Here is a 17913-nt window from a genome sequence, read left to right on the forward strand (position 1 = left end):
ACGAAGGGGACTTAATTTCACATTTTTTTGAGATATTGCAAGTTGCAAGGTCATAGGCAGATTTTGATAAGAAAACCTGAAAAAGGAAATCTAAATCAATGGTTTTTGGGTGTGTGTAAGTATGTTTGTATGTTTGCACGTACTTTTTGGACATATTTTTTCATCGGCCATATCTCAAGAACCTCAATTATAAAGCGGATATCTACAACTATAACAATATCATTGCTTTTTGATTTATTTACTTTAAGTATTTAGTATTTATTTATTTTCTTGATTAGCTTACACTTTAAGATACAATATCTTATTTATAGTGTAGCTTTAAAATGTACAGTAGCTACGTACATAGTACGTACATTTCATGAAAATGAAATATTGGAACAGACAGTGGTTGAAGTAGAGTTTCTGGATTTTTGCATACTATTAAAATTTTTACTTGCGACATATTTTGTCTGGTGTTTATACATATGTACAAAGATAAGTTTTATTAATAATAAAACGTCGTCTTTCCTTTTTGGTGGTATGAAAATTCACAATAGGGGATGAAGGGGTTAACAAACGAAGAGGAGGGTTTATTAGAAGAATATATTTTTCTCTGCTCAAGACTTCAATACGGTCTAAGCTTTCATCAGATTCGTCGATTCTCAGTTGACTATGCAACAAAACTTGAAAGGCAAACTCCAGCACCCTGGCAAGACAATAAGATTGCTGGAGTTGATTGGATGAATATTTCCATAGCCAGAAATATGAGTTTCAATGAAACGAATGTAAAAAGCTTCTTCAAAAATTTAAAAGAAGTGCAAACGAAAAGGAATTTTACCGCGGAACAAATAGTTAATGTTGATGAATCTGGCATAAGCACGGTCTTGCAAGCGCCAAGAAATGTTGCCAGAACCGGTTGCAAGAAAGTCGGTCAGACAGTGAGTGGAGAACGTGGGGAACAAGTAACATTCGTGGAAATAGTGTAAGCAGATGGGAATGCTATCCCCCTGTCTATATATTTCCAAGGGTGTTTTTCAAAGAAAGATTTTTGGTAGGATCACCTGAGCATAGTCTCATCTTAGCAGTTCAAAGTGGTTGGATGAACAGCGAATCATTTGTCAAAGTAGCTCAGCACATAAAAAATACACTCATGCTTCTAAAGAATAACCGGTGCTTGTTCTTCTCGACAACCACGAGACTCACTGCTCAATAAAATTATCGATGAACTGTCGTCAAAATGGACTCGTTTTGCTAACCTTTCCACCTCATACCACCTGTAGGCTACAGCCTCTTGACATCTCAGTTTTCGGCTGGACTTTCTTGCGAACCATTCCAAGAAGCCTTTTCTGGGAAAAATATTTTATCTGGATTCAAAAAATCTGGATGCTTTCCACTAAACGAAAATATTTTCAGCGATGACGAATTTCTACCAGCATCTGTCAATGACATCTTAATCGAAAATGGAACCAATATTGCCGAAGAAGTACCATCTACAAGTGAAAATAAGAGGGCTGAACCAGAAGATACAAACTGCCCACCAATAATACCAGAACAAGTGCGGCCGTACCCAAAAGTGTTGAAAAGGGGTCCAACAAGAAGGGGCCGAAAGAAAAAATGCTCTTCAATTTTGACCAGCACTCCAAAAAAGGATCGAATCCTAGAAGAAAGAGCTGAGAAAGAGAGAAAAGGGCTGCTTAAGGAAAAGGTAAAACAAAACAGAACAGTAAAAAAATTAAAAATTTTGGTTGAGCCATCATCATCCGAAGATGACGAGCAGGAAGTAAGCCATATTGACTCCGACCAAGATCAGGATATGTCAGTGGAAGAAATTGACCCATTGGAAATTAGTCCGCCAGAAGTAAGAGATGAAGGTGATTATGTTCTTGTAAAAATTTATGGCAAAAAGGTTACTAAGTTCTTTGTGGGAGTAGTCATAAAGAAAATGGTTGAATCTAGTGAGCTTTTAGTAAGATTTATGAAAAAATGTGACGGGGGAGGAGATAGTTTCATTTTTTCCAGATGGAAGTTTTATTGATAGAAACCAAATAGCAACAAAACTACCAAACGCTACAAACATGCCCGGAACCTCACGTTCTCAATCATTTTTCAAATTTCCTGTTGGGTTCAAAAACTACGATATGGGATAAAAATGTCTTTTATTAAATGTTTTTTATACTTTTGTGAATTAAAATAAGGAATTTTCATTTTGGAAAGTTCTTTTTTGAATATCTTGCGTTAGTTTTTAATTATTTATTTGTTATTTTTGAAGCTGTCCACTTCCACCCATTAATTTTGGTCCGTGTCCTTATCCACCCCTTGGCGGGGGGCATATGGACAGAAAAAGATTGTTGATTGAATTATGGAAAACCTTAAAACTTGAAGTCTTATCAAGTTTATGTTTAGGGACAATTTAGGGGAAGCCTTAGTTTACCAGCTGGTAAAAAGTGTTGATTTAAAATCTTTACTGTAGACAAATCGCGACCTTAGAACAACAGGGTTCTAACTGACATTTTTTTCAAAATTGATACATGCGGTCGTAGTAAATCGAGTATGCTCTTTCGATTCCTTTCATCCATATTTGTCTATCTCTTTTAGTTTCCTATATAGTCAATACAAATTAAGGAAACAAAGTTCTAAGTACCTCAATTTTTAAAAAAACTAAGTCCACAAAGTTCTAAGTGGTAAATATAACCTAGTTTACTTAAAAAATTTAAAAAAAAATGCAGATAGAACTTTGTTACACAACAAGATGCAGATTGAACTTTGTTGCTTTAAAATATTTAAACGTTTCCCGTACTTAAAACTAAATAGGCTATGAATTTTGTGATAAATTTGAATTTTATCAGAAATGCATTGTAAATTAAATCTTTGTACAATTCGGTTTTATAAGTTTGTGCTGTGTGATTTTCCAAATTTGTGATCCAAATATTTATACATTTTACTAAGTAAAGGTAGGTATTTCTATTTTAAAAGTAAATAGTAAATCAATAAGTGTACTGTTTTAAATATACCACTCATTTAAAATGTCCTCTTCTTCAATAACTTTATTCAGATGACTTCGTATTCGCAGTTTCTTTTGGAAGGAGAAATAATAAATTTAGAAAATGTTCCACTTGTCATCCAGGATTTTGTAATTGTTCCTCCAGGAGTAGAAGAAAACTTAGTCAGGGAGAACAGCTGTACGTCCGTTGCGGATGTGCACGATGAAAATAATTCTTCAACGCAAGCCGAAGATTTAAACGAAAACGTTGAAGTTGAAGCTAATGAAATGGTAAGTGCGCTTGTTAAACAAAAGACTCGTAAGCGTAAAAGCAATGAAAAAAATTGGAAAAAGAATATCTTACCACAAACGGTACCAAAAAAAGAACTCAAAACGACAAAGAATTGTTTAACTAAGTGCAAGTTCCACTGTGCCGAGAAATTGACAACATCAGAACGTCAACAAATTTTTGAATCTTTTTAATTGTTAGATCGTGATGGTAAAATTAACTGTATTTTAAAATCTACAACTAAAATGGAAACATTTCGAAAAACAAAAAAAACGTCTCCTTCCCGACGAAATTTCACTTTTGAGTATTTTTTGGAGGTACTTGGAAACAAGATCCAGGTCTGTAAATCGTTTTGGCTTGGAACATTTTGTATTTCTCAAAAATCCGTCTACAATGAGCACGAAAACAAAAATGTAATATCTGGTATGGCCAAAAAAGACAAACGAGGAGCTAAGTCTGTAAAAAGAATTAGCGAAAATAGGGTAGAAGAAATAAAAGAGCATATACGATCTTTTCCAACAATAGAGTCACACTATTGTAGAGCCAAAACAAATAAACTATATTTAGATCCAAACTTAAATATAACCAAAATGTATAACTTATACAATCATTCTGTTCTTGATCCTGTAAAAGAAAGTTTTTACAGGCATGTTTTCAATACTAACTTTAACCTTGATTTTCACCATCCAAAGTCGGATAAATGTGGCCAATGTGAGGCCTATAATGCAGCAAGAAAAGAAGATGCGTTAAGTGAAAAATTTACAAAGGAACATGAGATGCATTTAAATTTAAAAAAGATGATGAGAGAAAAAAAAAGCTTATGACAAAGAATCAGGAATTCACATTTTAACTTTTGATTTGCAAAATGTTTTATCATTCCCAAGAGCTGAAATTGGTCCTATGTTTTATTGTTCAAAACTAAACGTTTACAACTTAACAGCCCATTTATCCACAACAAAAAAAGTTTACTGCGCTATTTGGACCGAATATACCGGTGGGCGAAGTGGAAACGACATTGCCTCAGCCTTCTCAAAAATATTGGAAAGGGTATTCGAAGAAAATGTCATTACAAATTTGATAACATGGTCCGACTCTTGCGTGCCACAGAACAAAAATTCAATTATGACATTCGCTGTCCAAAATTTTATAAAAACTCACCCTGATATCGAAAAGATAACCATGAAGTATTCTTTACCAGGTCATTCAGGATTGCAAGAGGTTGACAATGCTCACAGCCAAATAGAAAAACATTTGTCTGTTAATGAGTATTTTTCACCAATGGGACTCATCCGGCTCCTTAAAACTGTGAACAGAAGGAACCCATTGGTGATAATGCAAATGAAATCTGCTGATTTTAAGGATTTCGCAAGAGTTTCAAAAACCTGTTTTGAATATAAGAACGTACCATTCACGAAACTTAAAATTTTAAAAATAACCCAAGTAGAAAATGAAGTCGGGTTTTCATTGGGTTACCTCGATGATGACGAAAACATGATTTGTGTTTCAATACGAAAGGAGACTTTAGCGAAAACCCGAAGAAAAAAAACAATAACAACTGCACATATAGGAACACCAACTTCCTTATCCATAGATAATATCGAATGTGTTCCAGAAAGAGGCGGTATCTCGAAAGAAAAGGAGAAACATCTTTTGTCGATGTTCAAATACATGAGTTCGTCTGATAAAGCTTATTACAAGACCATTCTTAAGCTCGGTATGTATAAAAAAGTATACAAAAATATTGAAGATTTAATACAATTTAAATCCCCTCCTACCCTACATATAATTTAATTGAGGCCTACAAGTCTATTTATTCACCAAAAACATCATTGCAAAATCTAAAAATAAATTGGATCTAGTCTCAAATTCTAAAATAAATTAATTTCATAAGAAATCTGAAAAATCTGTTTAAAACATTTCAGCTGAATTGAATAAAGTATTGACAACAAGCTAAAACCTTGAAAATACTTACATAAGTTTCTTATATTCCAAAGAAGAAACATTTTTAGAGCTTTGGAAAGTAATACCATTGCCCAATATGTCTTTAAAACTTTGTTTCAGAACTTTTCACTCGTCGATTTAAATAATTTGGCTATCAAATTGAATTGAATTGTACGAGTAATACAAAACTTTCTTCTGATCTTTACAACTGGTTCTGAACTATTTTGATTTCACTTTTCGAATTCCTGGTTTAGTTACGGTAAATCGTCAAAAATTGTTTTTTTTTTTGTATCGCGATTGGAATACGATTGGAACTATCTTTTTTCAATGTATTAGTGCGGTAGAGCAAGAGCTGTCAACATTTCAGCTAAACATTTTGTTTATAGCTGCATTAGCATAAGTACAAAAAGTGTTAAATTTGCCTTAAAATCTAAACCTTAAATCTAAAATAAATCAATTTATATGTCCCCATAGAATTCAAAAACAGTAAATTTCTGTTTTGATAGATCTAGATCAATAATAAATTGATTTTTTTACGCATAATGATTGCTTGGTTAACCGAGCTAGTAATTTATAGCAATATATTGTTTTAAATTTATTATACAACTACTTTACTCACAATTTTTTTATATGAACTTAGTTTTCTATCTGTAATGCCCTGCACTCAGGGTGTATATTTATAAGTCTTAGTTTAATAACAATATTTTGTACAATTATACAATTGAATTGGTTTGATCTAAGAACGTAGAAGTTAGATTAAAGTGCCACCTATCGGATTCAGATTTTTCCACTATGTTTGTAGGTAAATAAGTAGCATTTGTTGTAAATATCGATCAATTAAAGCTTAAAATGTAGAAGTTAGACTACAGCGCTACAAATTCGATTTAGATTGTCCTGTTCTGTGTTTTGGTACATAAGTAACCTTCGTTATCAATAGTTATCAGTTTGATCCAAAATTTTATTAGAGGGCACAAGTAAATTAAATTTATTGTAAATTGTCATGTAGCCAAAGACGAAAGACGCCATCTTTTTTTGTACAAATTTTAATTTTTGTATAAATAAATACAACAAATATTATCAGTATCAACAAATTCAGAAACTCTTGAAACTCTCTCTTTTCCAATATTTTATTTTCCTACAATTATTTCTAATATCGTGATCAGTTTCAGTATCATTAAGATGTATTTCGTATCAAAAACAAAAAAAAAAAGAGGCTGGGATGCGACCCACACTGATAACTTCCCATCCCGTCGATTTGTCTTGCTCAAAAGTATTTCTATATGTACTCGTATCAATTTTTCCCAAATTTGTGTACTATTTATTGTAGATTTTATTTTTTATGAAAAAAACGGACTGTTGGATTTTTATATAAAAATTACTGAATATCGAAAACAATATTTTCTGTGAAATAAAATAAGTTTGCAGCCAATATTTTTAATTTTTGAAAAACTATTTAATTCGAAATTAATTTTTACCAAGTTTTAGTATTGTTTTATTTTTCGCAAAAAAACTGTTAATTCGATTTTTTTTTTCAAAATTTGTGTCGAATATTGAAACCAATATTTCTTATAAGATAAAATTAGTTTGAAGCCAAAACTTCAAAATTTTTGAAAAAATATTTGAGTCGAAATTCATTTTTTTACCAAATTTTGTTAATTTTTTTTTCGGTTTTTAATTTTTTGTAAAAAAACTGTCAATTAGATTTTTCTCAAAATTTTATCAGATGTCAAAAACATTATTCTTCGTTGCACAAAATTGTTTTAGAGATGATATCATATTTCAGTAGTAAAATTTTGGAGGTGACAATTTTTTTTCAGTTTTATTGATTTATATAAAAAAACGTTATATTGATTTTTTCAAAAAATATACCTGTTTGGTATCACGTTACAATATATTAAATAAAATTTAATTCAAGTCTCTAGCGTATTTGGTTCGTAGAAATTTAAGGTTAACCAAAATTGTCACCTTTTTTTTAAACTGCTATGGTAAAAAAACCACCCACGCAATTTTTTTTAGAGCTCTTCCTGCCTTATTATCTGTGTAACAAAATTTATTGAAGTTCTTCTGGTTCTTGATGGAGGACGAAAAAACGTCGCAAACGTAGAGACCTTGAAACGTCTAGAAATGTCAAAATTTTCAATTTGACAAATCGGGCCCATTACAATAACTTCCTATGGGAAGTTAATTAAATTAATCCAATCCAAAAGTAACTAAAAGTAATCAAATCCAAAAGTAATCAAATCCAAAAGTAACTAGAAGAAATCAAATGCAAAAGTATTTAGAAGAAATCAAATGCAAAAGTATCTAGAAGTAATCAAATCCAAAATTAACTAAAAGTAATTAAATCCAAAAGTAACTAGAAGTAATCGATTCGACTGGTAATCGTGACTCGAGTAAGTAATCGATTACTTTGTAATGATTACTTTATTGTATTTAAAATTTATAGGAATTGATTTTGAAAAAGGTATTCATGGAGTTATTCAATATATAAATTTATGAGATGGAAATATGTGAAACCTACAATTTCGTAACTGAAGGATTTTAGTTTAAAGTAAGTGGTAGGTATCTACTCAGAAACCTACTTTTACTTTGTAAAACTGTCCTTTACTTAAGTGAAAAGAACTTACACTTCGTGTCACATAAATAGAACAAGCTTTTTTTGTTTTTTATTTGCCGATGTTTCTTAAACCCTTACGTTTCTTGGAAAACCCCAAATGTAGAATAATTAAGGTGAACATTTTTGATCAATTTAATAAATACAAGTTTTTTCCAAAACCAAAGTACTGTTTTTTTTGTGTCACTTAAATGGGGACAAGATCTCAATTTACCTTTTAGCGTATTTTGAACAGATAAAAGGATACTTTGATTGTTTGCGAGCTTAGTTCGAGTATTATTTTGATAGAATTAAGAAGTATGATAGAGGTAATGGTCTAACCAAGAAGAAAAAAAAAGCCAAGTTCGGGCTTACTGGAATCCCGCCAAAAGTATCAGTGTTATTACAAGCAAAATTAGAAAAATTTCAAATGCTGTATAAAACTAACACAAGGATCTAGAGAGGTGTGGAAAAACTAAAAAGGAAAAGTTAAAAAAGCCACATCATTTCATGAAAGGTGGGTGATAGTGAGAGCTGCTTCAAATTCAAGGCTTTCCATTAGTAAAATCATGGCAAAAATTGGTTTAAATGCTAGTAGGTCGACTATTGCTCAGGCGATTCAGAAAGCAAAACCATATAAGACACCGAAAAATAAAGAAAAAACACCATAGAATGCTGCACACAAGATCCAACGCCTTAATTTTGCAACAAATCACAGTAGGTGGAATAGAGACTGGCATACTGCCGTTTTTACTAATGAGAAAAACAAAATTTAATTAGACGGACCTGATGGATATAGCTGCTACCTCCATGATTTAAGAAAGGGAGAAATCTATCTTGAAGAACGGCACCCCAAAAGACGTGGTGTAATGGTATGTGGAGCAATCACGTATTACGGGAACGTGGATCTGGATTTTCAAAGCTCTAAAATGATGGCCATCACTTACAAATATATTCTGGAACGAGCTTTTTCGCTTGTTTTCTAAGTTACTTGGTGGGCAACGATGGACCTTCCAACAAGGTAATGTGCCAAGACATACCGCACGAATAACAAAAGCCTGGATTCAGAGGTAAATATGAACCTATTACCACGGCCTCCATTTTCTCCTGACCTGACATCGTGGAAAACGTGTGGGGATGGGTTTCAAGAAAAGTCTACAGAGGAGGACGGCAATACCAAAAAACGAAGAGATTATTGAAATTGAAGCCATAAAACAATCCCGACCTCAAATTTCGCTCAATTATCTGACAGCACTCTATGAATCTATACACCACAGGTTACTTGAAGTAATTCCGAAATCATAAGGCAGCACACATACTATAATTTATATTCATCCATTCAATAAAAACAGTATTAACCTAAACCATAGATTGTTTGTTATTTTTAACTTTCCATAGGGAGTTATGGTAATGGGTTTGATTTGTCAAATTCAAAATTTTGACATTTCTCGACGTTTCAAGGTCCCTAGATCGAAATATAAGATTTTTAGAAAGATGTGTTCGTGTGTACGTATATACGTTCGTACGTCAGTACGTCCCTATGGTTCGCGACGTTCTTTTCGTCGTCCATAACTCAAGAACCAGAAGAAATATTGACTTCAAGTAAATATTGGGCGTTCGTGTGTACGTATATACGTTCGTACGTCAGTACGTCCCTATGGTTCGCGACGTTCTTTTCGTCGTCCATAACTCAAGAACCAGAAGAAATATTGACTTCAAGTAAATATTGGGTGCTTTTTTTTACCATAGCAGTTTAAAAAAAAGGTGGACATTATGGTTAACCCTAAATATCTCATGAACCAATGACGATAGAGACTTGAACTAAATTTTATATGATATATTGTAACGTGATACCAAACAAGTATATTTTTGTAATAAATCCAATTAACGTTTTTTTTATACATCAAAAAACTTAAAAAATTAATATGTCACAAACAATTTTGTGCAACAAAGAATATTGTTTTTGACATCTAAACAAATTTAAAAAAAATCTAATTGACAGTTTTTTTTTATAAAAAATAAAAACCTAAAAAACATTACTTAAAGTTGGTAAAAACTTATTTTCAACTCAAATATCTTTTCAAAACTTTGAGATATTGACTTCAAACTTCTTTTATCTTTTAAAAATATTGTTGTCAACATTCAGTAAATTTTTTTAGGAAAAATAAAACCTTAAAAAAAACAATACTAAAACTTGGTCAATATATACTTTCGACTCAAATAGCTTTTAAAAAATTGAAAATATTTTCTTCAAACTTCTTTTATTTTACAGAAAATAATGTTTTCGATATAAAATCTACTTGATATCGCTCAAATTAATTTTATTGATCCTATTTGTAAATATTTAGGAAATGCTACTTAAATTGGTAAAAATTTGTTTTCAGCCAAAAATCTATTTAACGAAACTAGATTTTCAAACTAAACTATTTCCTTATATGAAATATTATTGGTAATTTTCAAATTTTAAGAATAATTTAACTGACAACTTTTTTAACTCAATACGAAAACCTACAAGCTTTAAAGCAAGACAAATCGCCAGACGGGATGGGAAGTTATCAATGTGGGTCGCATCCCAGCCTCTTTTTTTACTTTAAATGGTCTTACAGGTAATTTTAGATCTTGTCCCTATCCATAGGACACAAAAAACCAAGTACTTTTTATGACCTTTTTTGGAAAAACCGTTGAAAAATTTGTATTTATTAACTTAAATAAAATATTTTGCTTGCAATATAAACTTAATACATACCTCATTAATTCCATGTTGAGGTTTTCCAAAAACCCAAAGGGTTCAAGAAATATCGGCAAATAAAAAACGAAAAAAGCTTGTCCCTATTCATGTGACACGAAGTGTAAAATCTGTATGTAATTAGTTTTCGTCGTGTTAGTTTGACATTCGGAGGTTGTTTTCATTGGTACATTATAAATCAAATTTGACAGAACATCATATTTTAGATGAAGGCAGCTTATTAACTTTTGAGATGTAATTAATTTTAAACTTCATAGAATTTACTTCACTTTCTTTTACTTGCAAAAAGTACTAAAAATATAATTATCTAAAAAACTAAAGCCCATTATAAAAGTTAATATGTGTACATCATAATTTTGATTTGTGTTGTAAGGAAAAGATTATTATTCCTTTTGAAATATGATAAATAAGCAACCCTTATTATAATTAAATTAGTTAATATTTGACAGCGTTATAAATGTCAGATTTCAATCAAATAAAATACTTGACATTAATGGAATTGACTTGGTAGTTGGGAAAATTTGTCTTCACTAAAAAACTAAACTGTCAGTTGAAGAGACATTATTGGTTAGTTGTGACTGTTGGGTTGTAAAAATTAAAAACAAACCCTTTTTTTAGTTCATACATAATTTTTTTTTTTCTGAAGTTTAAAATTTAACCGATATTTTAATATGAAATTTTAGTACATTGACAGGTGGATGGTTTGTGGCGATGTTGATTTCTCCAATTCCTAAATCTATTACAATAAGTTCTTTGACTTCTGTTCAGATGTCACTTCTGGTGCTCCTAGTCATGAAAATGCTATAGATCATTGACCTACTAGATATGGACTGCTAGTAACCAACTTCACGTTGGTGTCATCTATTTCTTAACGCTACTAGCTCTTATTTATGCCCAGCGAAAATATGAAGAAACTTTTGAACATTATTTTAGTATTTTGTTATGTCAAACTTTATAATAATAAATGTCCTTAGTTTCTTAGACAATAAAAGCTTTGTAAAGCAAAAAAACAACAGATGGCGGTTGAAAATTAATTACAATTTTTTCCGCCAAACCTACAAGAAGGCAAACAAAGTTAAAGAGGTGGAATCACTTTAAAGGGTGTTTTGACTCGACAGTAGCAGTTTTTTAAAACTTTATGGATGGTTTTTATAAAAAACGTTGCTTCGTTGACATTTATAACTCTTAAAGCGAGTTTTATTAAACTGACACTGATTCCCAATAGCGCTGCTCAAAACTATACCCTGATTGAAGTTGGTACTTATTTCCGTGTGTTCCTGTCAAAAATCTGGGCAAACACATTACGAAAATGTAAAGTTATCTACTGTTTCATTATTTTCTTGCATAAAATACAAAATAAAACTCTTGATGTTTTCATTTAATATGTATAATGACAATGAATGAGTTCTTTTTTTAATCTTTTATTCTCATATTAAATTATCTTTATATAATCACATTTTATCAAAATTACACTTACATTTACAATAATAATAATGTTTTCTTTATAAAATATATATAATTAGTAATAAATATAAATGTTTCTGTTTTGGTTTCAGTTTTTGTTGTTAATTTTTGTTTGTTAATACAAATCCTAAAACATAATAATAATTCTAGAAAAATTGGGGGCTAACATTTTAATATCTCATGCATAAATTTTCCATGACTTATTTTTGGATTACGAAAGGAAAAATAATTATTAAAAAATTATTCTTCTTGAAAATATTTTTATTTTTTTTTTCAAATATTTTTCATTCTTTTTATTTTATGAGTTTGTGCTGTAAAAACAGTCCACTATTAGCAAAATGCCTTAAAACGTCATCGTACTGCATCTGCAACTTCAAAATTGTTGCGCAGCACTGCAAACGTCAAATTTGAAGAAATTTACAACAAGATGTTTTGAGAAAAGACATAAGAATTTTGTTTGGAATTTGTGTGTGTGTTTTTTTTTAAAAAAGACAATTATTTAATTCAAAACACACATTCATGTTTTTGTTGTCTTTAATTTTTGTTTCAATATCTAACCCGGTCCCAGGTTATTTTTAATAACAGTCTGAATTGAAGTTATGCATTCATGTTGCTTGGATGTGGTCTTATCGAGCAATTGTTCTATGAATTCATTGGCAGACACATTTGTGCTCGGTGGTGCGTCTTGGGTGCACGATATGTACTTGTTAAATATCTCGGTGTTGAGAGAACTTTGGGAGTAAATGGCATCACGACTTTGGCTTAGAATACGGGCAGAGGTCAGCAATTCCTTTTTGGCATTGTTGTAGGCTCGGATTTGTTTAAGACTTCCATGCTCTGCCGCAGCAAGGGTGATGTCTTGTAAATGTCGCATATGATGTTGTCGATCGGATACAAATTTTCCTAAAAGATAACCTGTTGATGAGAAAACGAAACATAATTAGAGTTATAAGTTGATAAAAGAGACTTTATATACAACAAATATCTTAGAAAAATACATCGTTCTTTCAAAATGAAATACTAATTAGGGATGGATGGGACTTACAATTGTTATGCCAAATCCGACTAATTTAAAAAAGTACTTTGGTCTGGCTTGACAGCATTAACCTTGATGCCACGGGTAACAAACAAGAATTGACAGTAGTCACAGGAACAACCAAAACTGCTATAACGGGGGAAAGATATAAACATGATTAATTCAAAGAATCCAATGGGACTCTAGGCCAAGGCAATCAACATAAATTTTGAGTACGCAGCATCCTAGAATGGAATATTTGTTTCCCACGATATGACGATAACAATCCTTTCTTCTTCTTTGATTCGAGCTGTAAAGAGGTGATTAGCTTCAGAGATGTAAGTTTCCGTTGTTTTAAAGCCAACCCGACTGAGGAAAACCGGAATAAGTTTAAACAAGCCAGAAAGATCTGTAATGGTCATATTCGACGAACAAAATGTTTGCATGATCAGAAAGTAAGGCAAAAAATACTACAATGTCCCAAAGGTAGTAAAAAGTATTCCACAATGACACTCCCTATGTTAGCTCGATTGATAAAGCCAATTTTCTTGAAGCACATTTTCTGTTAATTCGACGCTACCGGATAGTGTCATGAGTCCTCCTGTTCTTGAGATCGTAAATGATTCTATGGGACGAATCTTCTTTCGCACTCGTGCAGTTGTAAGAGTACTGAAAGACCTTGAAATACACAAATCCGCTGGCCCGGATAGTATTCCCCCTATTGTTCTGAAGAGGTGTTCTTCAAAGCTGGCAAAACCACTGCGTAAGCTTTTCAATCTGTCCTATTCTACAGGTCTCTTCCCGAGTGGATGGAAAACTGCATTTGTCCTCCTCCCCCTCAAACTATCGTCCAATTGCACTTACGTCCCTTCTTTCTAAGGTCATGGAAACGCTGATTAATTTTCAGCTTAAGAAATATCTTGAAGAACGGAAGCTTCTTCCGACCGACCGACAGTATGGCTTTCGTAGCAATAGGTCCACTGGTGATCTCATGGTTCATCTCACCGAACAGTGGAACAAATCTTTACATCGTTTTGGAGAAAGTACGATTATTGCACTTGATATTTCAAAAGCATTTGATAGAGTTTGGCACCAAGCTCTCTTATCGAAAATGCGTGCTTTTGGAATTAATTAATCTCTTCTTCGTTGGATTAGAAATTACCTTTCTAACCGATCAATACAAGTTGAATGGTTTTAATTAAATGGTTTCAAGTCTGAAATTCATAAAATAAATGCTGGTGTCCCCCAGGGCTCCGTTTTGTCTCCGACTCTCTTATATTCATAAACGATCTTTTGTCTGTCACTTCTAATCCATTAAACTGTTTCGCCGACGACAGTACCCTCAGCTTTTCATATTCGTTTCTAGATTCACATCCTTGTCCTTCGGATGGGAACTTCAACGGCAGCGCATGATAAGCTCATTAAATTCTGATCTTGACAGCATTGTCCAATGGGGAATCAAAAACGATGTAGAATTTAATGCTTCGAAAAATCAATGCTGTCTCCTGTCGTTGAAGCGTAACCCACCCCCGATGCAGATTCTTTCTTGTGGAATACTTTGGCCAACTATGTTTTTCCTTCCCATTTTGATGTTGAAAACTTTAAGACCAATGTGCACCGGTTCGGTATCTCTTTTTAAATCCTTCCCTATTTTCCTAACGTTCGCACTGTGTTTAAATATAAACATATAAAGGGTACTAATAACCCCTTGAGTTCTTGTGAATATATATATATAAAAAAAAACAGGAAAATGGACGAATAGCTTGGGTATAAACCATACATTTTTCTCATTCTTCGTATAACTTCCAGCCGATCTATCAGTGTGCTCTCGTTCTGACCAAGAAGTGCCTCATCTATGTTTTCCAGTAATTACCAGTCGAAATTAAACAGATAAATCATTCAAAGTTGCGAAACACCAACAAGCCTCGGATACGGACGGATTTACTGTTGACAACCAACGCAAACGAATAAAGGACAACGAACTTCGGATATGCACGTGCAATGTGTGGCCGAAGAATTACCGGAGGCCCTACAACGATATAAAGCAGATATCACCGCCATCCAGGAAATACGATGGGATGGGCCGGGCAAAAAGAGGATGAAAAACTGCGATATTTACTATGGTGACTGCTACCACGAAAACCAACAGCGCTTATTTGGATGAGGATTCGTCATTGGAGCCAGACTTAGGCAAGAAATCTTGACCTATAGGTGCATCAATGAGCGCCTCATGACCATACGCATCAAGGCTAAATTCGGCAACATTAGCCTGATATGCGCGCACGCCCCCACAGAACAGAAAGACGACAACACCAAAGATATGTTCTTCGAGCTCTTAGACAAAACATATGAGCAGTTCCCTAGCTACGATATTAAAATAGTCCTGGCCGATTTTAATGCCAAGCTAGGAAGGGGAGACATCTTTGGTGGAATAATCGGGAAGAACAGCCTGCACGACAACACTTCCGACAATGGATTCAGGCTCATAGATTTTGCTGCGGGGCGAAACGTCATGGTAGCCAGTACGCGTTTTCCACACCTCAACATCCGCAAAGGAACTTGGATTTCTCCAGATCAATCTACCGTCAATCAGATTGACCATATTGCGATCGACGCCAGACACGCTTCCAGCATTATGGATGTACGAACTTTCCGAGGAGCTAACATCGACTCGGACCACTACCTCGTTGTAGCCAATGTAGCACTTCGGATTTCCAGACTCAAGGAAAAACATTGAGGTGCTGGAAGAAGACACAACGTCGAACGGCTACAATCGCCAGAGATCGCCAAATCCTTTTCCGACCGAGTTACAAGTAACCTCTCTCGAAGTTCTCTGCCACCAACACAATGTATCGAAAACCAGTGGCAACATTGCCAAGATGCAATCAGAGAAGCCGCCTCTGATGTGCTGGGTTTCAAACAGCCACCAACAAGGAACCCCTGGTTTGATGAGGAATGTCAGCAGGCAAATGCAGCCAAACAACAAGCACCCAAAGCGGCGCTGCATAAAAGGACGAGAGCTGCTCGTGAGCTCTATGAGCAGAAGAGGCGAGAGGAACGCCGACTTCTCAGAAGTAAAAAGAGAGGGCATGCGGTCGAAGATGTTGAGAGGTATAAGAGCAGGAATGAGGTTCGAAAGTTTTATGAACAGGTGAAACGAAATTCACAGGTACATAAACCTAGAACCGAAGGCTGCAAAGACGAAAGTGGAAACATCATAGTGGAACCGCAGTCAATGCTGGGGATATGGAAGGACCACTTCTGCAGACTGTATAACGGCGATGAAGAACTGAATTCCGCTGTCAGGCAGGATGATCCATTCAATATAGACGACGAAAGCCTACAATCCCGTCCTCCCGACTTAGACGAAGTAAAGATTGCCATATCTAAGTTGAAGTCTAATAAAGCCGCTGGAGCAGATAGCTTGAATGACGAGCTCTTTAAAGCAGCTGGAGATAAGTTGGTTAGGAGCATGCACCAACTTATCTGTAAAATATGGTCGAAAGAAAACATGCCCGATGAATGGAACCTCAGTATTGTTTGCCCGATCCTGAAAAAAGGAGACCCTCTAAACTGCACCAACTATAGAGGAATAAGTCTACTTAACATCGCCTAAAAAATCTTCTCTGCCGTAATATGTGAACGTCTAAAGCCCATCGTCAACAACCTGATAGGTCCTTATCAGTGTGGTTTTAGACCAGGAAAGTCCGCAGTTGATCAAATATTCACATTACGGCAGATCCTGGAAAAAACTCAAGAGCACCAAATCGACACCCACCATCTTTTCATCGATTTCAAGGCCGCATATGACACCATCTACAGGGACGAGCTGTCCCTTTGGCATCCCTGCCAAACTCGTCCGTTTGTGCAGGATGACCATGGAGAATTCACGCTGCTCCATAAAGGTTGGAAACAACTTAACAGAACCTTTTGATGTAAAAAAAGGTTTTAGACAAGGTGATGCGCTGTCATGCGATTTTTTTAACATCGTGCTTGAAAGAATAGTGCAGAGCTCACACGTCAACACTAGAGGCGCTATCTTTCAAAAGTCTGTCCAATTACTGGCATATGCTGATGACATTGACATAATCGGAAGAACTCAGCGTGATGTCAATGGGGCTTTTGTGAGTATTGAGGTAGAGGCGGAAAAAATGGGTTTAACGGTTAATGAGGGCAAAACAAAGTACATGCTGTCGTCTAGAAAGGACATACAACACCGACGTTTTAATCAAAACGTCACAATCGACAGACGTAACTTTGAGGTAGTCAAGGACTTAGTCTACCTAGGCTCCGCTGTAAACGCAGAAAACAACACCAGCGCTGAGATCAAACGCAGAATAACTCTTGCTTACCGCTGTTTCTTTGGACTAAGAAAGCAATTGAGTGGTAAAGTCCTCTCTCGAGGGACCAAATCATCCCCGTCCTGCTATACGGTGCAGAAGCATGGACCATGACAAAAGCGGATGAAAGCACCTTGGGTCGCTTCGAGAGAAAAGTTCTTTGTGTGATCTACGGTCCCGTATGCATCGAAGGGGAGTGGAGGAGAAGATGGAACGACGAACTGTACGGGCTGTACAGCGACGTAGACTTAGCAACAAGAGTAAAAGTCCAACGACTAAGATGGCTGGGTCACGTAGAGCGCATGGAAACCAATGCTCCGGCCCGGAAAATCTTTGAATCCGCACCCACAGGACAGCGCAGTAGAGGAAGACTGCGGATCAGGTGGCTCGCACAAGTGGAAGGTGACCTCACCCAACTTGGAGCACGAAACTGGAGACATCTAGCTAGGGACCAAGCTAGATGGAGAAGTTTGTTGGGTGAGGCCCTAGTTCACACAGGACTGTAGCGCCACCTTAAGTAAGTAAGTAAGTAAATCAACTACAATACCTGTTATCGTCCGTCGCTT

The 17913-nt window shown here is 34.5% G+C and overlaps 1 protein-coding gene across 1 annotated transcript in view; it reads right to left on the minus strand.

The window, feature by feature from the left end:
* Positions 1 to 11947: 11947 nt before the first annotated feature.
* LOC129942291 (uncharacterized) overlaps positions 11948 to 17913 on the minus strand; it is a 63593-nt gene continuing 57627 nt past the window's right edge. Inside the window, exon 3 of the mRNA XM_056051162.1 lies at positions 11948 to 12907. Within this exon, the coding sequence (XP_055907137.1) occupies positions 12546 to 12907 (362 nt within the window). The 3' untranslated portion in view covers positions 11948 to 12545. The remainder of the gene's footprint in view (positions 12908 to 17913) is intronic.

This window comes from Eupeodes corollae, chromosome 1 (assembly GCF_945859685.1).
Source record: "Eupeodes corollae chromosome 1, idEupCoro1.1, whole genome shotgun sequence".
Classification (NCBI taxonomy): domain Eukaryota; kingdom Metazoa; phylum Arthropoda; class Insecta; order Diptera; family Syrphidae; genus Eupeodes; species Eupeodes corollae.